Genomic DNA, 17,793 nt, shown 5'->3' with positions numbered 1-17,793 from the left:
GAAGAAGTTTCATGCTAACTTACTTTTTTAATTGTTAAAATAACAAATGACGGACATCATAAAGAAGTCATTGATTTGAAATATTAAGACCCATATATATTTCTGCTAACCACAATCTATCTGAATATATTGAGTTCTCGTTTAGTATTAACTATACTTGAAATAAAAGTGAGTAATTTTAACAAGGACCTGTTTGTGGAACTCTCTTTGTACGTTGTCATTATTTAGTCCACCTTTATGAAGCTCATTTCAATGTAAACATGAAACTCACATCAGTAGGTCCCTAAACAACATAAACCATTGTGTCAGAAAAGAGTTTTCAATTTCACACTATGGACAAGGAATTATGCAGAACAACAAGAGCCAAAAGGAAGTAATTTCTACTCCAAAATTGTGCTAAATAGTATTCTATCAAAGGTCAAATTGGTATTATATATAGTTTATTTCTCCACTTAAAATCTTTGATAGATTGTATTATAAATATCTTTATATTCACTTTGTATCCTTAATCTTATCTATCAGGATCTCTTAGACGGCCAGCTTTGAAAGATATAAGCTCTTCTCTCAATGTTATTAGACCTATGATTTTTAGTTCAAACTCTTCATCTAAACAAGGCAATCACGGTAATTGATTGTTTTCAACTTACTATATGTAAATTCAAGTGTTTTGAACATGATAAAGAATACTTTTTTTGAATGCTGCCATGAATGTTTTGAATCAAAATCCTAGGAACTTAATGAGATATATAGTTGGATTATTGGAATAACTTAGATGTTTAATATCAATGAAATAACCTGAGCAAGTCTTATGGAATTTCATTCTAGTGTTAGTTTTTTCATAAATTCAATAATTTCGAAAATCAAGTTACTTATGACACATATTCAGTCTCGTCTGCAATATCAAATGTGAAGAGAATAAAAAATATATAAAAATTATACTCCAGAACACATAGTTTTGAAAGATGGTGAGGGATGTCAATGTGATCCATCAAAAGAGATTTGTGAATCAACCATTAATCAGACTGAAGGCTCTCCAAATGGTCATTTAGTCGTCATTTATTCATAGAATTATTATTGCATAATTATTAGAACTTGGTACTCGGTTTTTGAGTAATAATCTTATTATTTGTCATTTATAAGTTTAATAGATTTGAGATGCAAAAGAGCTAGGATTGGAAACTTATTTTTTAGGAATGGAAATGTACAGAGTAGCAACAGTACAACTAAAGGTCATCACGGTAAGTATAAATCCCTATGTTTAGTGAAAAGACTTTGTAACCTTGCATCAGATTGAAGATTTTGTTTATTTTGATGATGTATTATTCTCTATTATAGATCAGACGCAGAACTATGTTTCAAAGAAAGTGGATGATTTGCATGTGGGATTGACAAAGCAGAGCACTTTGACTGCTATGACAGCTCACAATCCGATACATCCTAGGAACATTTTCTTGATACATTCTCAAACCAGTGATTGTTTAAGCAATAAGAATTCATCAATCTTGGAAGGTAAAATAGTTGACATCTCTATTATGGAACCTCGCATTCATATAGGTATCCAGTATTTGTAGATTATATTGGCTTTTAGTTACACGAATTATTAAATTTTGTATTTAAATTTCGTATATCACTCAATGTAGAAGATCCTTTGCTAACATCTGATGAAACATTAAACAATGGGGCTGTCAATGTAACAGATATGTTGTTGGAAGGAATCGGTAATTAATTTCCATCTTTAGTGTACAGACACTTTAACTTTTAGTTATCCTCTAATTTTTTAATGTTTGTTCTTAGGCGAGGCGACAACGTACAACAATTCGGTATATACAGAAGGTAATGTGGTTTCCATTGTTAAATTGCAATAAATTATTGGGATCTTATAATAATTAGTAGAAATATACTAAGGTTACTAAATTTAGATTCACATATGCTCTTAATAAGTTTGGTCTCACAAGTAGTATTTATAGTTATTCAATATTGAATTAAAAAAAGCAAGAATTTAACTCAGATTTCTATTTTATTATGTGTGTATGTTGCAGAATATATTAACCATGGTGAATGCATCTATGAGTGTGAATTTTGTAATGCTCTCTTTTGGTACGATGAAAGAATTGGAAAACATTATCATGCAACTATTCCTAAGTACACGCTGTTGTAGAGGAGGTCAGGTTCAGTTGCCTCAACCGAAGGAACCTTCTTCTATTCTTCAACGTCTAATGTGGAACAATGATGATAGAAGCAAGAACTTTTGTGAGAATCTTCGAACATACAATAGCATGTTTGCATTCACATCTTTGGGGGGTAAAGTCGACAAAGTCATTAATCGAGGCAGAGGTCCACCAACATTTATACTTTGTGGAAAAAATACCACCTTCTTGGCAGTCTTATTCCCCCTGAAGGATCAAGTGCTAAATATATATGTGACACGGACAATGAGATATCTAATAGAATCCAAGTTGTAAGGTATATATTCTTTGTGGTGTATATCTATGTTGAATTTCATTCAATTAGTAAATTTAATTTATTAGATTTATTTGTCTTCTTGCATTGTTAAAGGTGCTCAATCAAAGTATATTAATATAATCTCTTTTCTTTATAAAGTGAATTAAACATGATTTAAAATTAAGAAATAATCATTGATTATATTTCTTTTAGTATTTTAGTAGGGTTTACCTAGTTATAGACATTAAAGTTATTCATTAATCGAGTTTACCAATTTCATGAACCATATAATAAAGCAGTGATTTAATTTTAGATAGTGGGAATGACCAAAGGAGCAAAGTTGATATGTTAATTTTCCAAGAACTGAAGGAGATGCTTGATAAAGATAATGTGTTGGTAAATTCATTTCGCTGGTTAGAGACTCTTTGAACAATGACACTCAAAAAAATGTTAAGCTTAGGCTTATTGGGAAGAGAGGACGAGATGGAAGAAGATATAATTTGCCCTCAGTATCAGAAATGGCTGGATTAATTGTGGGTGATTTTGATACATCACGAACGGAGAGAGATATTGTTGTTCAAACCCGAAGTGGAAGTCTTCAGTGTATAACAGAACTCAATCCATCTTGTCTTGGATTACAGTATCCAATTTTGTTTCCATATGGAGAGGATGGGTTTCAAGAGCATATACCACTTAATTGCATTAAAAGAAAGAATGACAACGAAAAACGTGTGTAACCATAAAGGACTATTTTGCATTTTATATTTAGGAAAGATTCTCGGACGATTCTCCTTTGCTTTATTCTAGACGACTCTTCCAACAATTCATAGTTGATGCTTATTCAATGATCGAATCATCTCGACTAAATTACTATCGTTTTCACCAGGAAAATGTACAGTGTGATCTCTACAAAGGTATATGTGAAGCTGTTGTGAATGGAGATAATTCTGCAACTACACATGGCAGCGTATAGTCTTACCAGCAACTTTTGTTGGAGATCCTAGATACATGATTCAGAATTATCAAGATGCTATGGGAATTTGTACCAAAGTTGGTTATCCTGATTTATTCTTGACCCTTACATGCAATCCTAAATGGCCAGAAATAGTGGATCATTTGTCTACAAGGGGACTAAAAGCTGAAGACAGGCCTGGCATTGTATGTAGAATGTTTAAAATGAAGCTAGATAGCTTTATTAAAGATCTTCGTGTGAATATGTTATTTGGAAGGGTCGTTGCAGGTATTTTTTTAAGTATGATTTTCGGTTGAATAGATTAGTTACATTTTGTGACAACATAGTGACAAACCTTTTATACGAATTAAAGTCTTATTAACTATTATTTGTTCTTTTCACAGTGGTATACACTATTGAATTCCAGAAGCGTGGTTTGCCTCATGCACATATATTGTTATTTCTTCATGAATGGGACAAGTACCCTACTCCTGATGATATTGATAAGATTATATCTACGGAAATATCAGATAAAAGCGTTGATGCAAAGTACTATGATGCAGTCAGTAACTTGATGATTCATGATCCATGTGGAGCTTCCTTAAAGGATTCACTATGTATGGACAATGGTAGGTGATTGAGGAATTTTCCTAAGCGTTTTGTTGATTCCACTTCTATTGATGATGATGGATATCCCATTTATCACCGCAGAGACACTAGGAGAACTATAAAGAAATCTGGGATTGAATTAGATAACAGATGGGTTGTTCCACACAATCGAAGTTTATTGTTAAAATATGGTGCTCACATCAATGTTGAATGGTGCAATCAATCTAGGTCAATTAAATATTTATTCAAGTATGTTAACAAGGGTCATGACCATGTTACTGCTTCTTTTTACCGCGAGGGGTCTACAAAATCATCATGACATGAGATTGACGAGATAAAGATGTACTATGATTGTAGGTATTTATCTCCATGCGAAGCAGCTTGGCGAATTATAGGATATGATATCCGTTACAAGTACCCAGCAGTCATCCACCTACCTTTTCACTTGTCAAGCGAACAAATTGTTTTATTCAAAGATCACGAATCATTGAAAGATGTGGTCAAAATGCCAACTATCAATCAATCCATGTTCTTGGCATGGTTTGAAGCAAATCATGAATTCGAGGAAGCAAAATAGTTGAGCTATGCAGACTTTCCTTCCAAATTTGTATGGAATTCTAATTCCAAGAAATGGCATCGAAGAAGGTCACATAATGTAATTGGTCGTGTTTATTTTGTTCCTCCTTCTTCGGGGGAGTCATATTATCTTAGGATACTTCTTAATTTGGTGAAAGGACCAACAAGTTATGAGGACATTCGAACATACATGGTGTTGTTTACAAATCACTTCGGGAGGCATGTTTTGCTTGCGGTTTGTTGGATGATTGATGTGTGAGCATCTTTTCTATCTTTTCCTAGTGAATTTGCACTTAAATTGTTGAGTTTAATAAAGAATTAATTATCTTTTAGCCAATATGGATGCTACTTTGAATCTTTTGCAATTTTGTTTATTTTAGGTAGCATTCGGCAGAATTTGATGGAGTTTTTGCAGCACAAGAATCAAAGAAGATGGCAGCGAGGAGCGACGCGTACACGTGACTGACGCGTACGCATGATTTGGAGATTTCCATGGCGACACGTGCGTGTGACTGACGCGTACGCGTGATTTGAAGAGTTGCTCAGCGACACGTACGCGTGACCGACGTGTCTGCGTGACTTGCGAAGAAGAACAGAGACGCATACGTGTGACATGCGCCACGTGTAGAAAATGCAAAAAAATGCTGGGGGCGATTTTTGGGCTGTTTTGACCCAGTTTTTAGCCCAAAAAACACAGATTAGAAGCTGCAAAATGGACAAAACAAGTGGTCCTCACCCATCAGCTAAAGACTTGTTAATTAATTCGAATTTAAATTCAAATCTTATTTTTAGGAAAATATATTATTTTAGTTTTAGATAGATTTTAAATTAATTAGGATTAATTATAAAAGGAATGCCAACAGGGTTATTCTAGGACAACATTATTCCATTCCAATTTACAATCCTAGTTTTCTTCTCTGAACCATGAGCAACTAATCCTTCATTGTTAAGGTTAAGAGCTCTGTCTAATTGTATGCATTTCATTTGTTTGCTCTTTCTAATTTAATTCATGTTTTGATTTATATTTCAATAATTGTTTTCGTTCTTTATTTTATGAATTTGGGTGGAACGGAAGTATGACCCATGTTCTAATTGAGTTCTTGTAAAACTTGGAAAAGCTCTTTACTTGAACAACAGCTTGAAAACATATTATCCTGAATTTCTAATTGTTTGTATTTAACGGGATACATGACATATAATCCCCTTGTTTATGGATAATTAGGATTCTTGTGGCATATAAACTGAAATTTAATCATTACCTTATAATTGGAATTAATTGACCAAGGAATTGGCAGTTAATGAATTTTAGAGGAGACTAGGAAGGTCTAAGGAATTAGGGTCTAGTCACATATAGTTTGCCATGAATTAAATATTGCATGATTAAAATAGTTAGTAAGAAAAATTAATCCAGAAATATAGATAACCCTGAAGCCTTAACTGTTTTCTCCATATTTTATTCCCAACTCATTGCTGCTTGCTTTCTGAAATTCTTAATTTACTGTTTAATGCTCTTCGAATACCAAGTAAGGTATTACTTGGGATCGACCATTATTGCTTTCTAAAATTCTTAACCATTATTGCTTAGTCCATCAATCCTCGTGGGATTGACCCTTACTCACGTAAGGTATTACTTGGCCCAGTGCACTTGCCGGTTAGTTTGGGTTGTAAAATACCGTATCAAGTTTTTGGCACCGTTGCCGGGGATTGACTGTGATTAACAATTATTCGTTGTTTGATTGCTTAGATTAGATAATTTTTTATTATATTTTTTATATTTTTATTTTATTATTAATTTTTATTTTGCATTTTACGTTTTTTTTCTCTTTTTTTTTCCTTTACGTTAATTTTTTTCTTTTTTTTTCGTTTACGTTATTTTTTTCTTTTCCTTTTCGTTACTTTCCCCCCTCCCCTTTATACCGTAACCTTTTTTTATTTCACTTTTATTAATTAATTAAAATATATATATATATATATAATTTAATATTAATATTTTTCTTAATTTTTGAAATTAAGTTTGGTATTCCCTAGTTTTAATTTTTCTTATTTAATTTGCCTACTAATTTCGAAAATTTTTAGTCTTAATTCTACTAATAATTTTTAAATTTTAGTGTCTGTTTGTTTTATTCAATATTTTTATCTCTTTATTCAGGTTATCTCACTGGGAATTCTCTGCACTCTGACGTAGAGAGTTCCATATTTTCTTATTTTCTGTTTGTTTATGCGCAGGAACAGAGACAAAGAACATCTCTTGGACTTTGATCCTGAACCTGAAAGAACTTTCAGGTGGCGTTTACAACAAGCAAGACGCTACAAGGCTGCATAATCCACTATGGATCCTAATGATGCTGATAATACCAATGTGGCAAATCCGAATGGGAATGAACAACAAAGGAGAGTACTTGGCTCTTTCTCCGCTCCTACAGCAGATCTGTATAGAAAAAGCATTGTGGTACCTCCTATAGCTGCGAACAACTTTGAGTTGAAGCCACAACTAGTCACCCTGGTGCAATAAAACTGCCAGTATCATGGTCTTCCCCACGAAGACCCAAATCAATTTATTTCCAATTTTCTACAGATTTGTGATACTGTGAAGACAAATGGAGTTAACCCAGAGGTGTACAAACTCATGCTCTTCCCGTTTGCTCTAAGGGATGGAGCAAAGCTATGGCTAGATTCTCAACCCAAGAAAAGTTTGGATACTTGGAACAAGGTGGTTACTGAGTTTCTCATTAAATTTTTCCCACTAAAGAAGCTGACTAAGCTTAGGGTGGAGGTTCAGACCTTCAGGCAGAAGGATGGTGAAACTCTATATGAAGCTTGGGAGAGATACAAGCTACTGACTAGGTAATGTCCTCCAGACATGTTTTTCAAATGGACTCAACTAGATATCTTTTATGAAGGTTTGGGTGAAATGTCCAAGATGTGCTTAGATAATTCTGCAGGAGGTTCATTGCACAAGAAGAAGACACCGGAGGAGACTATTGAGCTTATTGAATTAGTTGCTAGCAACCAATATTTATACTCATCTAACAAAAATCTTGTGAACTCTGAGGCTCCTCAGAAGAAGGGTGTCATGAAAGTGGAAGCTCTTAATGCTATTCTTGCTCAGAACAAGCTTATGTCTCAGCAAATAAATTTACTTACTCAACACATGGGTGGCATGCAAGTCTCAGCTATCAACACCCAAAATCCACCTCAAGAGATCTCCTATGACATGGGAGGGAATTTAGTGCAAAATGATAATTATGATTATGATCAATCCTCTTCTGAACAGGTCAATTACATGGGGAGTGGTTCCAAAAATCCCAATAATGACCCCTATTCTCAGACATACAATCAAGGATGGAGAAATCACCCAAATTTTGGGTGGAGAGACCAACCTCAGAGACCTCAGAATTTCAACAATAAGTCTCAGGGTGGCTTCCAACAGAATAATTACAATAACCGCCAATCTCAGCCTCAGCAGGCTAACTCTAAATCCAAGGAAGATTCTAATTGGGAGATGATGAGGAGTTTTATGCAGGAAACCAGAGCCTTCATTAGAAACTTGGAAGTTAAAATGGGCCAGCTGAGCAAGCAAATACCTGAGAGGTCTGCGAGTATATTTCCAGGTGATACAATGGTGAACCCAAGAGAAGACTGCAAGGATATTCAATTGAGAAGTGGTAAAACAGCTGGCTCTGAGACAAGGGCCAATGAAGAGCTAGTTGAAAAGAAAGCTCCAGAGGAGAAAAAGGAAGAAGTGGAGAACGTCCCTCCAAAGAGTGCAGACAACCCGTTCCCTGACTCTCTAGCACGTATCCTACATTGCCAAAGGCTCCTGAATACAAGCCAAACATTCCATATCCTCAGAGACTTCAGAAGGCCTCCAAAGAAAAGTAGTTCTCTAAATTTTTAGATGTCTTCAAGAAGCTACAAATCAACATTCCCTTTGCAGAGGCTCCTGAGCAAATGCCTCTCTATGCTAAATTTATGAAAGGACAATTGACCCACAAGAGGAATTGGAAGGAACAAGAAACAATAGTGTTAACCAAGGAATGTAGTGCAATTATTCAACACAACCTTCCTAAGAAGATGCCCGACCCTAGGAGCTTTGTCATTCGTTGCACCATTGGAGATGTCATCATTCAGAGAGCTTTATGTGACCTTAGATCAAGCATCAATCTAATGCCACTTTCAGTAATGAAAAAATTTCAAATTGAGGAGGTAAAACCCACTCGTATTTTTCTTCAACTTGCTAATCTTTCTATTAAATTACCTGTGGGTGTTGTTGAGGATTTACTTGTTAAAATAGGACCATTCATCTTTCCTATTGATTTTGTTATATTAAACATGGAAGAGGAGGTAAAATCCTCTATTATACTTGGTAGACCCTTTTTAGCTACAGGTAGAGCTCTGATTGATATACAAAACGGTGAATTAACCCTGAGGGTCAATGAAGAACAGGTGGTCCTTCATGTTTTTGAAGCTCTTAAGCACCCTAATGATTCTAAAAGGTGTATAAAAATAGATGTTATTGAACCACTTGGTCAAGAGGTACTGAAAGCTGAGGTGCTTGATGACATTCTGGATACTATCTCTGAGTATGAATTAGTTGAAGTTGATAATTCACCACCCTAGAAGACTATAGTTCACACGCCTAGAACAGAGGAGGAAGCCCCCCAGCTTGAGCTCAAATCCTTACCCCCTTCTCTGAAATATGTGATTTTGGGTGAGAATGACTCATATCCAGTGATTATTAGCTCTTCCCTGAAGCTTGAAGAGGAAGAGGTGCTTATTTCAGTACTCAAGAGTCATAAAACAGCTCTTGGGTGGACCATTAGTGACTTGAAGGGGATTAGTCCAACCAAGTGTATGCACAAGATCCTCCTTGAAGATGATGCTAAACCAGTTGTGCAACCACAAAGGAGACTCAATCCAACCATGAAAGAGGTGGTCCAAAAAGAGGTAATGAAACTATAGGAAGCAGGAATTATTTATCCTATTTCTGACAGTCCTTGGGTAAGTCCTGTGCAGGTAGTTCCCAAGAAAGGAGGGATGCCAGTAATCAAGAATGAAAGGAATGAGCTTATTCCCACAAGAACAGTCACAGGATGGAGAATGTGTATAGACTACAGGAGGCTCAATACTGCTACAAGGAAGGATCATTTTCCCCTGCCTTTCATTGATCAAATGCTTAAGAGGTTAGCTAGTCATGCATTTTATTGCTTTCTAGATGGATACTCTAGATATAACCAAATTGCAGTGGACCCTCAAGATCAAGAGAAGACAGCATTCACATGCCCCTTTGGAGTATTTGCCTACAGAAGAATGCCTTTTAGACTTTGCAACGCTCCAGCAACTTTTCAGATGTGTATGCTTTCAATTTTTTCTGATATGGTTGAAAAGTTTATTGAGGTATTTATGGATGACATTTCTGTTTTTGGTAATTCTTTTGAATCCTGCCTTAAGCATTTATCTCTTGTCTTGAAACGGTGTCAAGAATCCAACCTTGTTTTAAACTGGAAAAAATTTCATTTTATGGTTACAGAAGGTATTGTTCTTGGACACCGGATTTCAAGTAAAAGAATTGAGGTTGATAGAGCAAAGGTGGAGGTAATTGAAAAATTACCACCACCAACTAATGTTAAGACAGTCAGGAGTTTCTTGGGTCATGTAGGATTTTATAGAAGATTTATAAAGAATTTTTCTAAAATTGCTAAACCTCTAAGCAACCTGTTGGTTGCTGATGTTCCTTTTGTCTTTGATTCTGATTGTTTGCATGCTTTTGAAACTCTGGAAGCGAACCTTACCTCTGCTCCCATTATAGCTCCCCCTGACTGGGATCTACCATTTGAATTAAAGTGTGATGCTAGTGACTTTGCTATTGGTGCACGAAATTGTGATCATTAACAATTTCTCCAATGACTTGGTGCTCTCAAATGTGAATCACACTTTGTCACAACTCCGCACAACTAACCAGCAAGTGCACTGGGTCGTCCAAGTAATACACCTTACGTGAGTAAGGGTCGATCCCACGGAGATTGTTGGTATGAAGCAAGCTATGGTCACCTTGTAAATCTCAGTTAGGCGGATTCATATGGTTATAATGGTTTTTGAAAATAATAATAAATAAATAGAAAATAAAGATAGAGATACTTATGTAAATCATTGGTAGGAATTTCAGATAAGTGTATGGAGATGCTTTGTCCCTGTTAAATCTCTGCTTTCCTACTACCTTCCTTCAATCATTCACACTCCTTTCCATGGCAAGCTGTATGTAGGGCATCACCGTTGTCAATGGCTACTTCCCATCCTCTCAGTGAAAATGGTCCAAATGCTCTTGTCACAACACGGCTAATCATCTGTCGGTTCTCGATCATGTCGGAATAGAATCCATTAATTCTTTTGCGTTTGTCATCACGCCCAACAATCGCGAGTTTGAAGCTTGTCACAGCCATTCAATCCCTGAATCCTACTTGGAATACCACAGACAAGGTTTAGACTTTCTGGATCCTCAAGAGTGGCCGCCAAAGGGTTCTAGCTTATACCATGAAGATTCTGGTTAGGGAATCCAAGAGATACTCGCTCGTTCTAAGGTAGAACGGAAGTGGTTGTCAGTCACGCGTTCATAGGTGAGAATGATGGTGAGTGTCACGAATCATCACATTCATCATGTTGAAGTGCAACGAATATCTTAGAGTAAGAATAAGCCAAATTGAATATAAAATAGTAGTACTTTGCATTAAAACTCGAGGTACAGCAAAGCTCCACACCTTAATATATGGTGTGTAGAAACTCTACCGTTGAAAATACATAAGTGATCAAGGTTCAGGCATGGCCGAATGGCCAGCCCCCAAAGTCTAAGAACTAAACATCCAAATATGGATGCTAAGATAAAAGACGAAAGCCAAGATGGAACCAAGATGTCTAATACAATAGTAAAATGTCCTATTTATACTAGACTAGCTACTAGGGTTTACAGAAATAAGTAATTGATGCAAAAATCCACTTCTGGGGCCCACTTGGTGCGTGCTTGGGCTGAGCTTGAGCTTTACATGTGCAGAGGCTTCTTTTGGAGTTAAACGCCAAGTTGTAACGTATTTTGGCGTCTAACTCTGGTTTGTGACGTGTTTCTGGCGTTTGACTCTAGAATGCAGCATGGAACTGCCGTTGAACACCAGTTTGCATCGTCTAATCTCGAATAAAGTATAGACTATTATATATTTCTGGAAAGCTCTGGATGTCGAATTTCCAATGCCGTTGAGAGCGTGCCATTTGGAGTTCTGTAGCTCTAGAAAATCTATTTCGAGTGCAGGGAGGTCAGATTCCAACAGCATCAGCAGTCCTTTGTTAGGCTTTTATCAGAGTTTTGCTCAGGTCCCTCAATTTCAGCCAGAAAATACATGAAATAAAAAAAATACACAAACTCATAGTAAAGTCCAGAAAAATAAATTTAGCATAAAAAACAATGAAAACATCCCTAAAAGTAGCTAGATCCTACTAAAAACTACCTAAAATCAATGCCAAAAAGCGTATAAATTATCCGCTCATCACAACACCAAACTTAAATTGTTGCTTGTCCCCAAGCAACTGAAAATCAAATAGGATAAAAAGAAGAGAATATACTATAAATCTCAAAATATCAATGAATATTAGTTCTAATTAGATGGGCGGGACTCATAGCTTTTCGCTTCTGAACAGTTTTTGCATCTCATTTTTTCCTTTGAATTTAGAATGATTGGCATCTTATAGGAACTTAGAATTTTAGATAGTGTTATTGATTCTCTTAGTTAAATATGTTAATTCTTGAACACAGCTACTTTTTTTAGTCTTGGCCGTGGCCCTACGCACTTTGTTTTCCAGTATTACCACTGGATACATAAATGCCACAGACACATGACTGGGTGAACCTTTTCAGATTGTGACTCAGCTTTGCTAAAGTTCCCAGTTAGAGGTGTCCAGAGCTCTTAAGCACACTCTGTTTGCTTTGGATCACGACTTTAACCACTCAGTCTCAAGCTTTTCACTTGGACCTGCATGCCACAAGCACATGGTTAGGGACAACTTGATTTAGCCGCTTAGGCCTGGATTTATTTCCTTGGGCCCTCCTATCCATTGATGCTCAAAACCTTGGATCCTTTTTACCCTTGCCTTTTGGTTTTAAGGGCTATTGGCTTTTTCTGCTTTCTTTTTCTTTTTCTTTTACATTTTTTTCGCAAGCTTTTTGCTTTTTCACTACTTTTTCTTGCTTCAAAAATCAAATTTATGATTTTTCAGATCATCAATAACATTTCTCTTGTTCATCATTCTTTCAAGAGCCAAGAATTTTAACATTCATAAACAACAAGATAAAAAATATGCACTGTTCAACCACTCATTCAGAAAACAAAGAGTATTGTCACCACATCAATATAATTAAACTAATTTCAAGGATGAATTCGAAACTCATGTACTTCTTGTTCTTTTGAATTAAAAACATTTTTCATTTAAGAAAGGTGAAGGATTCATGGAATTATTCATAACCTTAAGACATAGTTACTAAACACTAATGATCATGAAGTAGAGACACAAACATAGACAAACATGAAGCATAAAATCGAAAAATAGAGAAATAAGAACAAGGAATGAATCCACCTTAGTGACGGTGGCGTCTTCGTCTTGAAGGACCAATGATGTCCTTGAGCTCTTCTTTGTCTCTTCCTTGCCTTTGTTGCTTCTCCCTCATTACTCTTTGGTCTTCTCTAATCTCATGGAGAATGATGGAGTGCTCTTGATGATCCACCCTTAGTTGGTCCATGTTATAACTCAAGTCTTCTAGAGAAGTGTTGAGTTGTTCCCAATAGTTGTTGGGAGGAAATGCATCCCTTGAGGCATCTCAGGGATTTCTTGATGATGAGCTTCCTCATGTGTCTCTTGAGATCCATGAAGGGGCTCTTTTGTTTGCTCCATCCTCTTCTTAGTGATGGGCTTATCCTCTTCAATGAGAATGTCTTCTTCTATGATAACTCCAGTTGAGTAGCATAGATGGAAAATAAGATGAGGGAAAGCTAGCCTTGCCATGGTGGAGGACTTTTCGGCTATTTTGTATAATTCAAGAGAGATGACTTCATAAACTTCTACTTCCTCTCCAATCATGATGCTATGGATCATGATGGCCCGTTCCATAGTAACTTCGGATTAGTTGCTAGTGAGGATGATGGAGCGTTGGATGAATTCCAACCATCCTCTAGCAACAGGCTTTAGGTCCAGTCTTCTTAATTGAACTGGCTTGCCTTTTGAGTCTCTTTTCCATTGAGCTCCTTTCACACATATGTCCATAAGGACTTGGTCCAACCTTTGGTCAAAGTTGACCCTTCTAGTGTAGGGGCGTGCATCTTCTTGCATCATAGACAAGTTGAATGCCAACCTCACATTTTCCGGACTGAAATCTAAGTATTTCCCCCGAACCATTGTAAGATAATTCTTTGGATTCGGGTTCATACTTTGATCATGGTTCCTAGTGATCCATGCATTGGCATAGAACTCTTGAACCATTAGGATTCCGACTTGTTGAATGGGGTTGGTAAGAACTTCCCAACTTCTTCTTTGGATCTCATGTCGGATCTCCGGATACTCATTTTTCTTGAGCTTGAAAGGGACCTCAGGGATCACCTTCTTCTTGGCCACAACTTCATAGAAGTGGTCTTGATGGGCTTTTGAGATGAATCTCTCCATCTCCAATAACTCGGAGGTGGAAGCTTTTGTCTTCCCTTTCCCTTTTCTAGAGGTTTCTCTGGCCTTAGGTGCCATCAATGGTTATGGAAAAATAAAAAAGCTATGCTTTTACCATACCAAACTTAGAATATTTCTCACCCTCGAGCAAAAGAAGAAAGAATAGAAGGAGAAGAAGAAAATATGGAGGAGAGGGAGAGAGATGTGTATTCTGCCAAGGGGGAGAAGAGAGGGTTGTGTTGTGTGAAAATGAAGAAGGATGGTTCGGCCATTTAGGGTGGGTTTGGGTGGGAAAGAGATTTTGAATTATGAAGGTAGGTGGGGTTTATGGGGAAGAGTAGATGGATGTGAGTGGTGAAGAGGTGATGGTGAAGAGAGATTGAGGTGATTAGTGAAAGGTTTTGGGGAAGAGTGTTTATTGGATTGTGTGAAAAAGAGAGAGAGGGTGAGTTGAGGTAGGTATGGATCCTGTGGGGTCCATAGATCCTGAGATGATCTTGTGGGGTCCACAGATCCTGAGGTGTCAAGGATTTACATCCCTGCACCAATGAAGCGTGTAAAACGCCAGATTGATGCTTGTTTCTGGCGTTAAACACCAGTTCTATACTTGTTATGGGCGTTCAACGCCAGTCTGCAGCATGTTTCTGGCGTTGAACACCAGCTTTCCTCAGTGTGCAATCCTGGCGTTTAAACACCAGATTGCTGCATGTTTCTAGCGTTCAATGCCATATCCATGCTCTGTTCTGGTGTTGAATGCCAGACAGATGCTCCTTACTGGCGTTTAAACGGGAGTAAGCCCTTCCTCCAGGGTGTGCTGTTTCTTCTGCTGTTTTTGATTTTGTTTTTAATTTTAGTCTTTGTTTTGTGACTCCACATGATCATGAACCTAATAAAACATAAAAGAATAATAAAAATAAAAATAGATTTAGATAAATAAAAATTGGGTTGCCTCCCAATAAGCACTTCTTTAATATCACTAGCTTGACAGTGGGCTCTCATGGAGCCTCACAGGTGATCAGGTCAATGTTGTGGACTCCCAACACCAAACTTAGAGTTTGAATGTGGGGGTTTAACACCAAACTTAGAGTTTGGTTGTGGCCTCCCAATACCAAACGTAGAGTTTGATTGTGGGGGCTTTGTTTGACTCTGTATTGAGAGAAGCTTTTCATGCTTCCTCTCCATGGTTGCAGAAGAAGATCCTTGAGCTTTAAACACAAGGTAGTCCCCATTTAATTGAAGGACTAGCTCTCCTCTGTCAACATCAATGACAGCTCCTGCTGTGGCTAGGAAGGGTCTTCCAAGGATGATGCATTCATCCTCCTCCTTCCTAGTGTCTAAGATTATGAAATCAGCAGGGATGTAGAGGCCTTTAACCTTCACTAACACGTCCTCTACTAATCCATAAGCTTGTCTTTGTGATCCGTCTGCCATCTCTAATGAGAATGTGGCAGGCTGTATCTTAATGATCCCCAGCTTCTCCATTACAAAAAGTGGATGATAAACCACCATTTTATGGTTTATCTTGTGCTTAATTGAGTGGATTTTATCAATCTTTCATACACTTATTCATACTAATTGCATGAGTTTATGTTTTCCTTCTGGATTTTGTGCTATGATTGAAAACATGTTTCTTTGGTGTTAATTTAGCTAATCTTAATCCTCTCTTACTACCATTCGATGCTTTGATATGTGTGTTAAGTGATTTAATAGATTACAGGGCAGGAATGACTTAGAAGATGGAAAGGAAGCATGCAAAAGTGGAAGGAATACAAGATGTTGAAGCAACTGCAAAGCTGTCAACATGACCCTCTCACACTAAAACGATTATAACTTGAGCTACAGAGGTCCAAATGATGCGGTTTCAGTTGCGTTGGAAAGCTAACATCCAGGGCTTCGCAACGATATATAATTTACCATAGCTGCCTCGAAGTTAGGTGAAGCGGACGCGTGGATGACGCGCACACATCGCAGCTGCGAATCTCAATCCACGCAAACGCGTGGACGACGTCTCTACGTCACCTTGCCGCGAGTTTTATTAGTTATTAATTTAGTGGGAGGAAAATCCAATTCTCATCACAATTGATAAGGATAACTGGGATAGGACTTCCAGTTTTCATACCTTGCCAAGAGTTTTATTAGTTATTAATTTATTAATTCCCTGCAATCCCTTTCTCTTGTTCAAAACCTTTTCAACCCCAAAAATACTGTTTTTCATAACCAATAATAAAACACACCTCCCTGCAATTCCTTGAGAAGACGACCCGAGGTTTAAATACTTCGGTTATCAATTCCAAAGGGGTTTGTTAATTGTGACAACCAAAACGTTTGTAAGAAAGGTTGATTGCTTGGTTTAGAAACTATAACTGCAACGAGAATTTATTATAACTTCTAAACCATCAATCTTCAGTTCTTCAAAATGGCGTCGTTGTCAGGGAATTGCAAACGTGTGCCTTATTATTGGTTATTGTAAATATTTTGTCAAAAAAAAATTTCAGATTTTTATTTTAATAATTTTTTTTATCTTATCTTATCTTATTTTTCAAAGTTCAAATTTTTTTTTTCAAAAATTATATCTTTTTCAAAATATTTTCTTTTTGTTAGCTTTTGTTTTTAATTTCTTCTACTACTATGAACTCTCACCCTTTTGGCTATGAGTCTGGTTACAACTATGTTGCAGGAAGAGGAAGCTATAACAGGAATATGCATCAAGGTCAAAGCAATCAAAGATGGATGGAGCCAAGAGGATCTGATCAACCCTTTAGGCAACAACGCCTTCCAGGATATCATGGACAAAGACCATTCTACAATGCATACCAAGATGATAGGTGTGGTGGACCTCCTTGTAGTTACCAATAAGCCCCATCATATGCCAATGAACCACCTCCTCAACATAGCTTTGAACCACCACACTCACAAGTCCCTTTCCACCATTCACCTCCATATGACCCCAATCCTTATTCACCACACCAACCACCATATGAACCATAACCAGAACCACCACCTCAATATACACCAGCTCCTTATCATTATCAAGATGAACCACCTTCTTACCATGAACCCTTTCTCCCAATAAATGAACCCTCCTATCCACCCCAAACCTCCATGGAGAAAGCATTTGCCGATCTAAACTCTACCATACAAGCTCTCGCCGCCCAAATCGGACCACCAAATACCTTCAACAATTAACCCCCAAGCTCCAATGCACTTCCATCTCAACCACATAATGATCCACCCATACCATCACCACCATCCATGGAAGAGCACCAACATCCATCAATCCAAGAGCAACATGATCCCACTGATACAATTGACATGGAACAAGAGAGAGAGGATCATCTTCGCGAATCCATACTTCATAAGGAGCTAGAGGAGGCACTAAAGGTGAAGGTAGTAGAGACCCTTGAAGTTGACAGCACGGTCGAAGAACTAGTGAAGGACGACAACGAGGAGGATTTTGTACTTGAAGGTGAAGAAATAGTTAAACAGGAAATCATCAAGGATGAATACGATTTCATACTTAA

At 37.1% G+C, this 17,793-nt stretch overlaps 1 protein-coding gene across 1 annotated transcript; it reads left to right on the top strand.

Annotated features, from left to right (window-relative positions):
- Positions 1 to 3,450: 3,450 nt before the first annotated feature.
- Positions 3,451 to 4,031, top strand: LOC140183694 (uncharacterized). Its single transcript, XM_072232251.1, has 2 exons — positions 3,451 to 3,682; positions 3,799 to 4,031. The coding sequence occupies exons 1-2, from the start codon at positions 3,451 to 3,453 to the stop codon at positions 4,029 to 4,031; spliced, it is 465 nt and encodes a 154-aa protein (XP_072088352.1).
- The last annotated feature ends 13,762 nt before the right edge of the window (positions 4,032 to 17,793 follow it).

The sequence above is a fragment of the Arachis hypogaea genome, chromosome 1, assembly GCF_003086295.3.
Source record: "Arachis hypogaea cultivar Tifrunner chromosome 1, arahy.Tifrunner.gnm2.J5K5, whole genome shotgun sequence".
In the NCBI taxonomy this organism is placed as follows: Eukaryota; Viridiplantae; Streptophyta; class Magnoliopsida; order Fabales; family Fabaceae; genus Arachis; species Arachis hypogaea.
The sequence above is the reverse complement of the archived record's forward strand: the minus strand, read 5'-3'. Positions and strand labels throughout refer to the sequence as shown.

Excerpts from the sequence above, each read along its gene's own strand:
- LOC140183694 (XM_072232251.1), top strand. The coding sequence starts at position 3,451 with ATGATTCAGAATTATCAAGATGCTATGGGAATTTGTACCAAAGTTGGT. Across the intron at positions 3,683-3,798 it reads ATTTGGAAGGGTCGTTGCAG|TGGTATACACTATTGAATTC; the intron begins GTATTTTTTTAA and ends TTCTTTTCACAG.